Below are 13,940 nucleotides of genomic sequence, written 5' to 3'. Positions count from 1 at the left end.
ACTTCGCAAACATCAATTTTTTTGTTTTTTTTATAAGTCATTAGGTAAATGCGGAAGTTCGTTGTAAGGCATTTGCCAACAATAACCAGTGCGACAATATGGAACGTTCCATATTTCAGTTGTTCTTGTGCTGACGATTTCGTCTTCAAACAGAATGTGCAACATAACCTTTGAGAGAAGTGCCGAGACTGCTTTTCCACAATGCTCACAGCCCAAAATATGGCATCCACAAGGATAATGCGCTGTTAGTGTGTTCTGGCTTTTGCATGTTAAAATTCCAGCATATTTAATCCAAGAACACAAACTGACGTACCCAAGTAGCCACCCCAGTAACAATGTTAATTGCTGAGGTTTTACGCGACAAAACCACGATATGATTATGAGGCATGCTGTAGTGGAGAGCTCCTGAAATTTTGAGCATGTGGGGTTCTTTCCTGTGCACCTAAATCTAAGTCCACGGGCCTCTAGCATTTTCACCTCAGTTTAAAATGACACCACCGTGGCCAGTATCGAACCCGCAACCTTCGGGTCAGCAGCCAAGCACCATAACCACTGTACCACCCTATTACCATTGTCAAGACTTTTGCGAAGGCTTCAATCGGACGGTAAGGATGTGTCTTCGACATTAGATTTATGAGAGCAATTTGTCATCCACTGCATTTTATAAATTACAAGCATCTCCCAACTTCCTCCTGTATGTGCTAGTGTAAATCAAGTTTTATAAAACATTTCTGAGCTAAACCAGAATCTACGACCACGGGCCCCTTGAGCCCAGTCTTTTGAAGATCAAAAAGCTTCATTAACATCGTGGTTCAGTGCTAAAAAAGACAGACACATGTGAGAGACAGGAGAGGCGCTATCAATAACTAGTTTATTACAAGGGTTGCAATGAAATAAATAGCACACTGGTGCGCAGACATGACGAGTGCGTAACGAGACGTCACCACTTATCAGGCTACAGGCATGTGGCATCAAAAAGCCTAATCTCATTTTTATACAACCAGACAGACGTGTCGCTAACACAGTTGGTACCTTTTTTTTTTTATATGATACGCCTCCCAGAGTTCACTGGCTGATTTGTTCCAGCTCCTTCCTAGAATTTAGTACTCACCAACACGCCCAACAACAAGTTCTTATTAAGCTTCATTAAATTCAGTTGACCAGCTGGCTAATAGCATATAATTGAAAGGGAAACTTGTAGAGCCAAAGCTGAAGCTGGATACCACACCGAAGCTCTTTTAAAGAGGCCACAAGGGCCAGCTTCACTCACCAGTTTACGCATCAGATCTTGTAGGGGCGGGGGAAGCAGCGACTTGCACGGATCGCCAAGGCTGATGGGAATATTGCTGGGCGGAGGGCTCTTGCGTTTCTCCCACTGCACGGCCCGGTACTTACGCGGCTGGGCCTTGAAGCTGCATCAATGCACAAGGCAAGACACTCAATACACAAGGCAAATGCTCACATTGTACAACTTGTGAGACAGCAGCAAGCACCTAAATATGCTAAAGCAGAAATGCTTCCTTGGACTTGATCTCGTGGTTTGTAAGCGCCATTTTGTGACACAGTTACCTGTACCCTAAAACATATGCGGGCCTGTACCGTACCGTGGAGCACGAAATACTATTCAGAAAAGCACTCGTAGGGCACTTTTCCGAATAGTTTTTCGTATCCAAAACGGCCAATGAAAATTGGCCATTTCAAAATATGTCAGGTCCCTTACATGTGGAGCAAATGGAATGGTATTCCATATACTGTGGCCTCATGTTCACGTACTCTGGTGTGCATGACCATATGTTAATCTTCATTTGTGTGCGAAAGCGTTTTGTGTACAAAAAGCTGTTAAAATGTTCAATTTTGACTCCGTTAAAGCATTATTAGTAGATTTAGGATAAGAAGGAACATCTCACACTTTATACCCTTCCGTTTTTCATGTCCAATTTGCCAACATTCGAGCAAGCAGGCTCTATAAAGCCCGATAGATGAATTTTTGTCTGTGCCACCAAGCGTATTTTATACAGTCGAACCCACTTATAACGATCTATCAGTTATAACGACCATATCTGGTTGCACTTACGATTTTCCTATGCTAACCATTGAAGCTGCGTCCACATATAGCGAACATTTTTCAAAGCCTCCTACTTTTACAACGAACACTTCAGACACGGTCGCGGTAAAAATATGGCGCATACGAAGCGAAAAAAAGTTAACACATTCCTTCTAAAGCGTGACAGGGGCGCGCGCTCATGCGTGTCCCGCTCCAGTTTACTCGCGACCACGGTGCTCGCAACTAAGATATCCCAGATCGGCGAGCACCGCACGCAGATTTCGGACGCTGCGAGCGAGGTCGCTCACTTTCCAGGCGTTTCTTCAGTGGCAGAATGGCAGTGAGGAAAAAATAAATAGTAGGCAGCATGAAGCCTTGCGGTCAGCTTTCGCAAGGTAACCTTTCCTGACGCCGTTCTCTGCAGCTACGACCGCCTGCGATGAACCAAACAATGCCTGGAACGCAAAAAGGCATAAATGCAAGAGGTGATAACCGCGATAACTTTCCATCGCAAAAAGGTTCACTGCGTCCCTAAACTCGTCGACGCCACAATGTGCCGCAAAAAGTCGTCCGTCTGTTCGGTAACGGCAGAGACCGGTCGATCGGTGATTACGACTCCCGCGCGATTGCGGCGACGCCTTCAAGGATAAGCATCAGAAATGAGCGAAGGCGAGGTGGCGGCCGTCGAAGAACGTGCCATTATGCTATAGCCCACAACCTTATCACAGTCATCTGTAGATATCTGCCGTACACTGCGGGTTGACGGCGGTACGAGCGCGCCATGCTGCCGTTCGCAAGTTCGCCGCCGCGTCGTGTGAGACCGCTTTAAAGTGCGCGTCGCTTTGTAGAAACAAAAGTAGCTCGCTGTTGTTAAGCGGCGCGGGCACCGAGAAACGTATACTGCGAGCGTATACTGTGTGTTTGACTAGGTGTCTACTAAAGTGCGCCGCGCATCGTCGTGCAGGGCCACGAGAGCATTGCGGAGACGTAGAGTGCGCGTTGCTTGCAAAATGCTTGTTTTCGCCGCGTTGAACGAAGAGGCTAGTCACCACACCTGTGCACGGTCCGGAGTGAAGCAAGCACGAAGAACGTACAAACGCGCAAACGGCATACAGCAAGGGGCCCGGCAGTGACTCCGCGAGCCGAATAGGCAACGCGCGGCACACAACTAGCCAGGGATGATCGGCTCCACGTCGCGGTACCGCACTTCGGTGAAATGGTGTCAGCTCATGGCAAAGGCGGTTAATTCATTCGTGAGCACGCAGCCGGCGTCGCTTCACGACGCGAAAAGGCTTAGCTTGTCACCGAAGGGGTTGTTAGCACTTTAATAAAAGTGCAAAAAAAAAAAAAAAAAAAAAACGGCTTGGCCGCTAAGTGCATGTTTTTAAGGGCGAGTCCACATACAACGAACTACTGATACAACGACTACTTTTCGCGACACTTTCAAGTTCGTTATAAATATTAAAGTGATTGACTGACTAGAAGCAGAGGAAGCAATGTGACCCTGACGACCAGCTTAACTTGACAGATTTAGGCCAGGCTTGCCAAACAAGCGTCTTGCAAGAGACACACTGCCCCCGATTCGGCTCTTGGCACTCAAAGACCATGGAACTTTAATTCCGAACTTTTATTTTCGTTCACCTTTGCTGGTCCTCCCAAGCGTTGCCAGTCTTTGAGCGGAAGAGGCGCGCAAATTCACGAGCTGCCTCAGTGACTGCGCTGAAGCACGATCGGGACCACTGGCCGGAGTCGCCGACACGGCCCCAGCGACAGAATAGCACCACGAGACTTCCTCGCTGAATAAGCTGCGGAAGATAAAGACAGGACCAGGTTACAGTAGAGATTTGACATAACGAACTATTAAACGTAACTGTGGGCGGAGCTGACATTTTAACCAAGTGACAATTTATGCTCAAGTGTGCAAATTTCACGAAGTAACAACCCCCGACTGTGAGCAACTCGCACTCGGAACAGATGCTGAACAACCCTGACAGCGCTACCAATTTGGGTACGTACCTGCATTTTGTAAAAACTGTACAGACCAAACTGGCCATAGCTCAGATCGACCATGGTGAGGAGTGCGTCGTACGGCACGTTTTGAGCCTTGTCCGTGACCACCTCCCTGCAAGATGGTAGGCAAGAACACACACACACTTTTAACTATGTTTACAACTAACTGCACGGAGGAATGAAGAGGACTATGAGGGGGCGTCAAGCAGTAATTTCAAAGCGCAGTGGTAACAAACAAATACGTACAACTTCACTGTGCTGCACTAAAACCACATTATAATTGTTCTCTTTTTCATGCAATAGTTCATTCTATCACACCTGGTGGCAGCTTCCCATTTAACGACTGCCTGCTGAGACTGTTCAAGGAAGGCTGAAAACTGAAACACAAACTTCTCAAACTGCTCCCCAAAACCATTTTAGAATGGAACAAGCTTCCGTATTCAAGCCTTATTATCAAAACTTTAGAATCCTTTGTGCGGTTATTCTCCTTTCCTCGCTGCACAAGTTACTCAGATTGCTGCACAAATAACTATTTCAAACATTGAAAAAATCCGTAAACAGAGAGGTGTGTGCTCTAGCCGAATTTTTGACAAGTGGACTTGTCTTTGTCAAGGCTGGAACTGATTATCATCAATTTCAAACATTGTAACATGTTTTCCACATTGAATGTTCTGTTATGTTAGAGACCAATTCTCTTGCCAGCTTCATTGAGTTTCGTTTTTTGTTAGGGGTGTGCGAATATTTGAAATTTCGAATATTTTTTGAATAGTGATTGCTATTCCACGGCCGCCGGATAAAAAGCGCACGGTACGGCCTGCCGCGTCGGGCGGTTTTCTATGGGAGAGCGCGTGTTGGCCCTAGTTGCAGTTGCGGCCGCTGCGGCGCGATGGGGCGGGGAAGGGGAAACGGGTGCCAACGGCTCCGTTGGGGCAGCAGCCGCAGCAAATTAGTTGGTGGTGGTCACAACAGCGGTCTCACTCGGCTGTTCTAAGCGGTTTTTTTTCTATCTCATCTATCACAGTCGATCATGACATATCATGCATTCAATCGAGTCTGTTCGCGTAATTAGGTTAAATAGCCACTCAAGTTTCCGTGTACGTGCCGAGCTCCTGGCATTTTTTTCCAGGACTAACTTTTTGCTTTGTGTCTGAAAGAATATTCCACAATGCGCGTAGCAACATTATATGGCGCTGAATGTGTGAAAAAGTGGTTGTTATATTTATGTGCGTGTAATGAATGCATCGTTTGTTATTTTAACATATTGATTTCCGTGACATTTCTTCAGCACCTCTCTGAAAATGCTCGACAAGTATTTATTTGAAACATCTGACAATACACGTTCATGTTCTTTATACACGGGAAGTGCATGTAAAAACATACGTTGAATTCTTTTCATGATGTCTGATACATGATACTGTGCCGAAAAGTAGTTCAGCTTCGGATGCTTGATACTAGCGGATTCTACAAATATAGTGACGCACTCGTCGTAACTTTGTTGAAAAGGCTGCGGAATTATATATTCATTAGAAGTGGCTTGCAAATATTCTTGACAGTTCTTATCAGGGCAATGTCATCAAATTGATGTATATATATAAGGCCGATCACTGGAGTGGCTAATATCTTGAAGAATCAAGCTACAACTGAAGTTTTCTTTAACTCAAGCTACAAAACCACGATATGGGTTTGTATCTTGAGTTATGTCTTGGTCTGGAACCCCCCCCCCCCCCCCCCCGCACACACTTTTTTTGTTGTTGTTGTTTACCGTACAGCTGTCAAAAGCGACCCACCTTAACTTTGTCCCTGTGAGTCGCTCGCAATGTGTGTGTTGGCTGCCACGTATATTTGTTTGAAATGAAGTCTTGTCGTCGCCTACCAGCCGCTTTTCTGCCCTTTTTTTGTCTCCGCATGTTTTGTTGAGGTAAGTTTGAGTCTGTGCCCCGTACCGCTAATGACCACCGACAACCCAACTCTCTGAATAAAAGGGATACACGTGCTTTTCACAGCAACCAACATCAGTACCACATGGCATTGCGAGGCAACGCACGCCACCGCAAGGCGACAGCATTCGTAAACAACCGGAACCGATGACAAAGGTGCCGTGGGCTGAAAGGTGGAAACTTATATATATATATATATATATATATATTAAAAAAAAAAGAGAGAGAGAAAGAGAGAGAGAGAGAGAGAGAGGGGGGTAAGAGAAAACAGGAAGATGGTACGTGTCACGGCTACTGGATTTCAACAACGTTTGCAACACGCCGCCGTTTGCAGCTAGCAGGGATGAGCCCTGAATTCGTAATAAATAAAATACAGTCGAACCCGGGTTCTCACTCTCGTTCTCGAACTCGCCAAAAAACGTTTATTAGTTCGATATATGGCATAATTCGATATAGGCCCGCTATAGGATTTGATGACACAAAGGCACATGCCAATAAGAAAAGCACTTTATTAATATGGTGGCTTACTTTCGTGCCCTACTTTGGAACAAAATAGTCTTGGATTTTCTGTTTCAACGACTTCGCTGCCTGGGTCAGCACGCACGCCTCCACGTTGTCTGAGTCGGAGCAGCTGAGGCCGCAACCTTCCATATTCACGCAATAGCGCCGGACCAACCCAAGTGCACTAATTCCTTCGGAGAATGTAGGCAACGGGCCATCGTCAATTTCCTTATTGCTGTCGCTTTGGCTCACGGTCGGCACAACGTATGCAACATAGTCCTCATCTTGTAGCTGCCATATGATGGCGACATCATCGTCTGCACTGACGAACTCGTTGAATGTCGATCCGTTGATAGCACCCGGGAACTCTGCCAGCTGGCAGCGAGCAGGCCAGGATCATTTTTTGGAGGGGGGTGTTCGCCCGTGCACAGCCGGGTCTAAACCACTTTTTCTAGGGTGGCGCCGGCAGTTTTCCCCGCCACCGCGAGGGAAAGCCAACTTGCTGGGGCACTTTTGAGGCATATGGAGTTTGATATATCGGTTGTCGTTGCTATTTTCGTTCGATGTAACAGTAACTTTTGCTATATATTCTCAATGTAAATTTACCGTGCTCAGAAATTGTTCGATATACGGGATAATTTGATATAAACGGGTTCGATATAGTCGGGCTCGACTGTAACTTCTCACATTTCGTCCAGATTTTATGTTCACTGTTGAATTCGTTGCACGATCATGAAAACGGCGTAATGGGAAGATACAGAAATACTGAAAAGCGCAGGAATGCAAGCAGTTGTGTTCGTGTGTTTTTCAGGCTTTTAATCACTATTTCCGTCTGACAGTTTTCATATTAATTAATCAGTAACAGCTCGCCCAGTTGTCAGTACTGAAGATGTAGTCACTGAAATTTCAAAATGACTCGAATCTCCTTCTATGAGATGGTCGCACATATGATAAGCATAACTTCATGGCAGTTGCATGCGATACCGTACCGTATGTGTACTATAAACATGTTTGGAGGAAGGAAGAAGTTTATCTTATTTTTGTGTCAAATAAACAGTGGCCGCTGCAGTTTCTGAGATCACGTTTTTGAAATGAAATAATTAAATCTGAAGCAACATACTCAGAGCCAAAATAAAGAATTTCGATGCATCAAGAAAGGTGCAGCGCCTCCAGGTTGGTTACTTGTGGTCTTCTAGGATACCAGAAAAATATGCCCACGCGATAACTTCCGCAAAAAGCGATCGGTGCGCGAAGTTGCACCTTTGGCAAGGCAAGAACGAAAATTCCCAAGCGCTGCAAGAATGTACAAGAAATATCGGTAATTAACTGATGTGTACATGCTAGATAAATTTTAGAAGAAGATTTCGGGCGTCACATGAAGACGCACGCGCTCAAGCATAACTGCCGCAAGCGCGCCGCGCATGTGATCCCGCGGGCGTCCGCGAAACCCGTCCCCCCTCGGTGGCGCCGCGGCGGTGGTCCGGGAAACTAGGCCCGTCACGCAGGTTTCGGAGCACGCGGCAGGCCGTACCCGTGCGCTTTTTATCCAGCGGCCGTGGCTATTCGATTCGATTCGCACTGGAATTTCACTATTCAAACTATTCAAACTTCCCAAAAACAAATACAGTCAATGTCTAATTGAAAGTGACCCCTTCAAATTTTCAATATGCTTCACCTCATTACAATCTTGTATTGCGGCAAAGCTGCCTTTCAAGCTCAGTTACGGTCGAACTTTGCCAAGACACAGTTAACGTCCAATTGGACGTGGTCCGTAGATTTTTAATATGCTTCACCTCATCACACCCTGGTATTGCGGCAAAGCTGCCTTTCAAGCTCTGCTACGGTCACAAATGTACTAACTAAAGAAAACGCTGGTTCCAACATGGAGATGAAAGATGTGGCAGAAGTGTTTTGGACCTGAAATTTGAGCAGGAAGTCCGAAAAATCAGAAGCCGAAGCTTTTTAGCATCTAAAATTTCAGATGTTCTTATATATCGACGTCTACGAGGCAGATTCGGAACTCCGGACTTGAAGGGAGCACACCCTTGTCCACCACATCAGTTGGGCTTCCACAGAAGTTGAAAGAGGAGGATGTGAATCCACGGAGCTTGCTCTATGTCGTCAATGAGCAGGCCCTGTCATGTCGGGATCAGGTGTCTCCGCGGGCACACGGCCAACAGCCCGAGCCCGCTGTGCCTAAGCACTGCTGTGAGCGGCTCGCCACGTTATCACAGGATATGTATCGACGAGCTTCACCCACACTGCGTTGGGTCGGATGGCGTCCCTTCGTGTGGGTTTCGCCTGTTTCGCTTCTCCCGCCGCCTTCAGGAGCGGGCGTTGTACTGCGTTTTGTGGTGTTGCGGATTTCGAGAGCAGTACTGCGTACTCAACGCGCTGCGCTCACTGCCTTTGTTGCGCCCGAACGCACGTGTGCAGCGGCACGCTAGTTCACGCGAGGCAATGGCAAACACGGCCCTGTGGCTCGCTAAGTCCGGACCCATGCTAGTGGCCGTACTCCTGTGAGATACGTGCACACTACAAGGAGAGGCTGAGGAAATGGCATATTTGCCCATCACGTGTAAAGTGTCGTCGGCAACACTTTGGTTGCACCAGATCATGTACATAAATACAATTCGGCCTCTAGATTGCCTCATTCTTGATAAGAAAACTATGAAACACCACCCCACCAGTGCTTCATCAACCTAGCAAAAAGAAACACTTTCATGTTGCTATCTCATAATATGCTTAGGAATCCTCTCTAACTTTTTTTTGTCCAATTTCGCTTCGAAGTATTCGAAACATATTCGAGAAATATTCTAGAAATATTTGAAAAATATTTGATTCGATTCGCTCTCACACTTCAATATTCGAATTCGCTTCGCACCCAATATTTTGCTATTCGCACAGCTCTAGTTTTTGTGCATAGTACTTGCGCCTACAGCTTAGGTGCTGGTGACTGCAGTATTCAACATCAAAGATTGCATATAAGAAAGATTGGACGATAACAATGCAGCCTCTCTATCAATTCTGAAGAAAGCATGCATATTCTATATGTGACGTGAACAAGCTTGCGCTCCGCTGAACATAGCTTACCCATCGTCCATGTTGGCAAAAGGGTCAGGGACTGCTTCCCGCGAGTCCTTCTGGTTGGAAGTGGCCGCGGCGGAGAACTTCTCCAAGAATGCTTTTGAGTCGTCGACGAAATTTGAAGTGAACTTGACTTCTCCAAGCTCCTTGGGGTGTACCGCAGGAGGCAGAGAGTGCACGGCAACCTTGGGCACCTGGTCATGCGCCAACTGCATGGCGCTCTGCAAAAGGCAAGAACATGTCCACACATGGTCTCAATCAACACAATGGACACAATGGATGCTAGCCTGCACAGAAACTTGCCGCGACTCTTACACGAAAAGCTACGCTTTTTCTTGAAAAACGAGGTGTGTGGGAGGCGTATGGACAACCAAACACAAGGCGTAAAAACTGTGGAGACGAACTATCATGTTGCCCGTTGTTTGTCCTCTGTGCAGAATACAGTCAATGTCCGATTTTTCGGACTCACTAAATTGTCTGAAAAATCTAGCAGTCCTAAACATTGAACTCGTGCCTTTTCTTTACTTCACTCACAAGCGGTCAAATCACTACAGCCACATCCAAAACAGCCCTTCTTCATATTTAATGGACCAGTGGCGAGTAGTGGTGCTTGCCCAATATCTGTGGCACAGACCCGCTAAGAGTTATCTGTGAACACCGCAGACATTCAGGCTAGCTATAAACAATTTTACGTTAGACGCGTGGGTGCCACCACCTTGGGCTGTTAGTTAAATGCTTTCTAATTATTGTATATCGCAATGTGAATCAATAAGGTCACGAAACATCGAATGCACGAACCCAACTGTTTTTGTGCGAATATGTCTACTATGTAGAGCACTGTTCGTTTAAGGGGAGACACGGGTATGGGAGGCCGAAAATTTTCTGAAAAACCGATTTTTTGAAGTATTTTTTTTTCATAATCATTAAGTTCTAAGGAAGCTGCTCCTAAAATACTATAGCCCTGTAATGCGTATTTGTCGAGTTATTGGGCCGCAAAGTCAGTTTGATGACCATTTTCGCTTCCGAAACCACCTCAAAAACGGTCGTATTCAACGCCGCAGCGCGTGAGAACCGCGCCAAGTAGCGCGGCCATTTTGGTCTCATTTTAAAGACGCATTTTTCTATTATCTGTTCCTAGCAGAAGAACGTTTTTCGTCTAGCAACAACGCAGCTATCACGCATAAAGAAAAACCAAATACTCGCACATCATTGGTGCGTTTTTGTCACGTGGGGCAGTTCCCGGTTTCCCATTGGACGCGAAGGGATTCGTCTGCTAGACCGCGGCGTGCAAGCTGCCATTTTGCGTAGAGGCCTAACAACGGCTGTGAATTCGGTGCAATGGCAGGCGGTCATCGGAAGTTCCGGAGTGCTCAGGCGTTCGGAAAAAGGCGAAAACAGCGTCCGAGAGCCCGCACCTTATCACCAGTGAGACCTTCTGCCGCCGAGAACTCGGACGAAGCAGGCTGTGCCAGCGCTATCACCGCCGCGGCACCCGCGATCGCAGACGCGATAGCCGCGTCCCATGATCACACGAGAGCTGTGCGCGTTGACACTCCCCTGGTTTCCGACGCTGAAAAAGTGGCCCTCGAGTGTCGTGCGAGTGATGTTCTGCAAGACCTTTCATCGAAGTCTGCCACACAACGCAAGCGGCCTTTTTTCCAAGACTCGGATGGAGCCACAACGTCTGGTACGCCGTTCACCATCGTTAGCTTAGAGTTGGTGAACGAACTTCTTCAGTGTATGAAGTGCGGTGTGTGTGGCGGGCCTAGCAGAATCTCCAAGGAAGACCGCGAATATGGCATCGCCGCGAAACTTGTTCTGACATGTGACGAGTGCGGCAAACTGAAGACCGTATGGAGCTCGCCGAGAGCAGGGGGGGACGCAGCGCACGGCCCTTTTGAAATTAATGTGCTCGCGGTTCGCGCGGCAATGAGCACAGGAAACGGACAAACTGCGCTGAATATTTTTTCCGCCCTAAATATTTCACGGAGAGGCCTACATACCAAGACATACCAGGATTATGTGAAATTGAAAATGAACCCTGCCGCGCAGAAGGTTGCCGCGCGTGTTATTGAGGACTGCGCGAGCACCGTGAAAACGGTGTATTCCGAACTTAACTTTGGAAATCCTGGTAACATTGCCGTTTCCTTTGATGGGACTTGGCTGACCAGGGGCCACTCATCCCATATTTGTGTAGGGACTGTGATTGAACTATTCACGGGTTATGTGCTCGACTTCGTCGTCCTGTCAAACTTCTGTTTGGGCTGCCAGCTAGGGCCGAAGGAGGACAACCCAAGGTATGCCGAGTGGCTAGCTGGCCACACTTGCCAAAAGAATACCTCCAGTAGGCCAGGACAAATGGAGGTGGAAGCAGCAAAAATTTTATTTGGCCGCTCATTGGAGAAACATGGGCTCCGCTACACAACCATGTTGTGCGATGGAAACAGCCGGGCCTTCAACAGTCTGCAGGAGGCACAGGTATATGGCTTCGTGCCAATAGAAAAAGAGGACTGTGTCAACCATGTGCATAAGCGCATGGGCACAGCTCTTCGAAACCTCCTGCAAAAACAAAGAGCCGAAGGAAAGCCAAGCCTTGGCGGCAAGGGCAAACTGACAGGCGAGCTGGTCACGAAGCTCACTTCATATTATGGATGGGCTTTATTTTACAAAGTAACCAAGGAAACATAGAGGCCATGCATAATGCTGTCTGGGCAACCTTTTATCACGTGGCATCTACTGATGCAAGCCCTCAGCACTGCCCAACTGGTGAAGAGTCATGGTGCACGTACAAGAGGGCTGTTGCCAAGCAGGAGACTCCTCCGAAGCATCGGTACAACCTGCCGGAGTATGTGGTTGATGCCTTGCGGCCTGTTTACACGCGCCTCTCTGACAAGAAATTGCTGGAGCGTTGTCAGCGAGGCAAAACGCAGAACCCAAACGAGAGCCTGCACTCCGTCATCTGGTCGCTCGTGTCCAAGAACAAACACGCGTCCCTTTTCACTGTTGAAGCTGCTGTGGCCGAAGCCGTCGCAAGGTTCAACGCTGGCAAAGGGAGAGCAGATGCCGCCATATTGAAGGAGCTGCACCTGCAGCAGAGTGTTGTGGCCGCTGAAAGATGCTCAGAAAAGGACAGTCGCCGACTAGTGGCATCAGAGAGGAAGCATGAGCATGCTGAAAACTTCGAACATGCCATGAAAAGAAAGCGCACCAAGGAGAATGATGATGACTACGTTCCTGGTGGCTTCTAACATGGTTAATACACAGATTCACACCTTTTCTTGTTGAATATAAATGCTCAGCATGTTCCTAAACTTCTTTTGTCGTTTTCTCAAAACAACATTTTTCATCACACCCTAAGCCATTGCCCACAGTATCTTCTGATGTAGCAGTCGGATTTTGATAATTCTTGCAGCATTTGAAAGCTTATACATCGATTAGTGCAACAAAACCAAAAAATGTGATATTTTAACTTAGAACAGGGATTTAATTAGCAACAAAGTTAAGCAACAGTTTCAGATTTCTGATGAGTAACAAAGGCCATAACTCTGGTATCAATGAAGCTAAAAATAAAATTATGGTTTTGTTGCACTCCCTGGCCTTCATAGAATGCTGTCATGCCAAATTTGTAACAATATTTTATGAGGAAGATGTCAAAAGGCTGGGCAGAATGCAAGTTTATGTAACAGTCAATATTTAAAAATCTAAAAGTGATAGCAAAAAACTAATTGCATATTTGTTTTCAGCTGTGAAAGATACATATTGTATTAAAATTTCAGCTGGAAATACTGAAAATTAAAAAAAAAATTTTCGGACCAGTGTCTCCCCTTAACTGTTACCGATACAAAACGGCAACGTTAACAGCACAATGTGGCGGCACCGAAACCCATCTGTAATATACACTGTAAATTAGACCGATGATGATGATCATCATCATGGTAATTGAGCGAAGCACGGGGCTCCCCCTTACCTGGAGAGCGTGTGTTATTGTGGCAACGCCGCGCGCAGCCGCGAGCTGCAGTGGAGTGACGCCATTGCTGTCGGGTGCGTCCAGCGGCGTGCCCACGTGCACCAGCAGCTGCAGCATAGCGGGGCAGCAGAAGGTGTAGTTGGCCAGCGGCGCCACCACGTGGTGCATCACGTTCCAGCCGTACATGTCCTGGTGCGTCAGGTCCACGGGGCTCGTCTTCTTGAAGCCCGTGCGCCGCACGTCCCCGTACGGGTCTGTGTCCCGCTCAGGGTCGTAGCTGCCGTTCAGCAACAGCTTGGCCATCTTGATGTCGTTCTGCAAAGTGCATGACACCGTGAAGCAGGTTCAAAACTATATAGAAAGAATAAACGTTACCTTGAAGATAACTGAGTTA

At 47.0% G+C, this 13,940-nt stretch overlaps 1 protein-coding gene across 2 annotated transcripts in view; it reads right to left on the bottom strand.

Annotated features, from left to right (window-relative positions):
* Positions 1 to 13,940, bottom strand: part of LOC119374424 (poly [ADP-ribose] polymerase tankyrase) — a 119,286-nt gene that overhangs the window by 15,368 nt on the left and 89,978 nt on the right. For both annotated transcript variants that reach the window (XM_037644511.2, XM_037644513.2), the window contains exons 38-42: positions 13,547 to 13,861; positions 9,586 to 9,800; positions 4,061 to 4,166; positions 3,686 to 3,849; positions 1,271 to 1,412 (exon numbers count right to left, since the gene is read on the bottom strand). In XM_037644511.2, the coding sequence (XP_037500439.1) occupies positions 1,271 to 1,412; positions 3,686 to 3,849; positions 4,061 to 4,166; positions 9,586 to 9,800; positions 13,547 to 13,861 (942 nt within the window). The remainder of the gene's footprint in view (positions 1 to 1,270; positions 1,413 to 3,685; positions 3,850 to 4,060; positions 4,167 to 9,585; positions 9,801 to 13,546; positions 13,862 to 13,940) is intronic.

Source organism: Rhipicephalus sanguineus, chromosome 11 (genome assembly GCF_013339695.2).
Source record: "Rhipicephalus sanguineus isolate Rsan-2018 chromosome 11, BIME_Rsan_1.4, whole genome shotgun sequence".
In the NCBI taxonomy this organism is placed as follows: Eukaryota; Metazoa; Arthropoda; class Arachnida; order Ixodida; family Ixodidae; genus Rhipicephalus; species Rhipicephalus sanguineus.
This window is presented reverse-complemented; position numbering and strand designations above follow the sequence as displayed.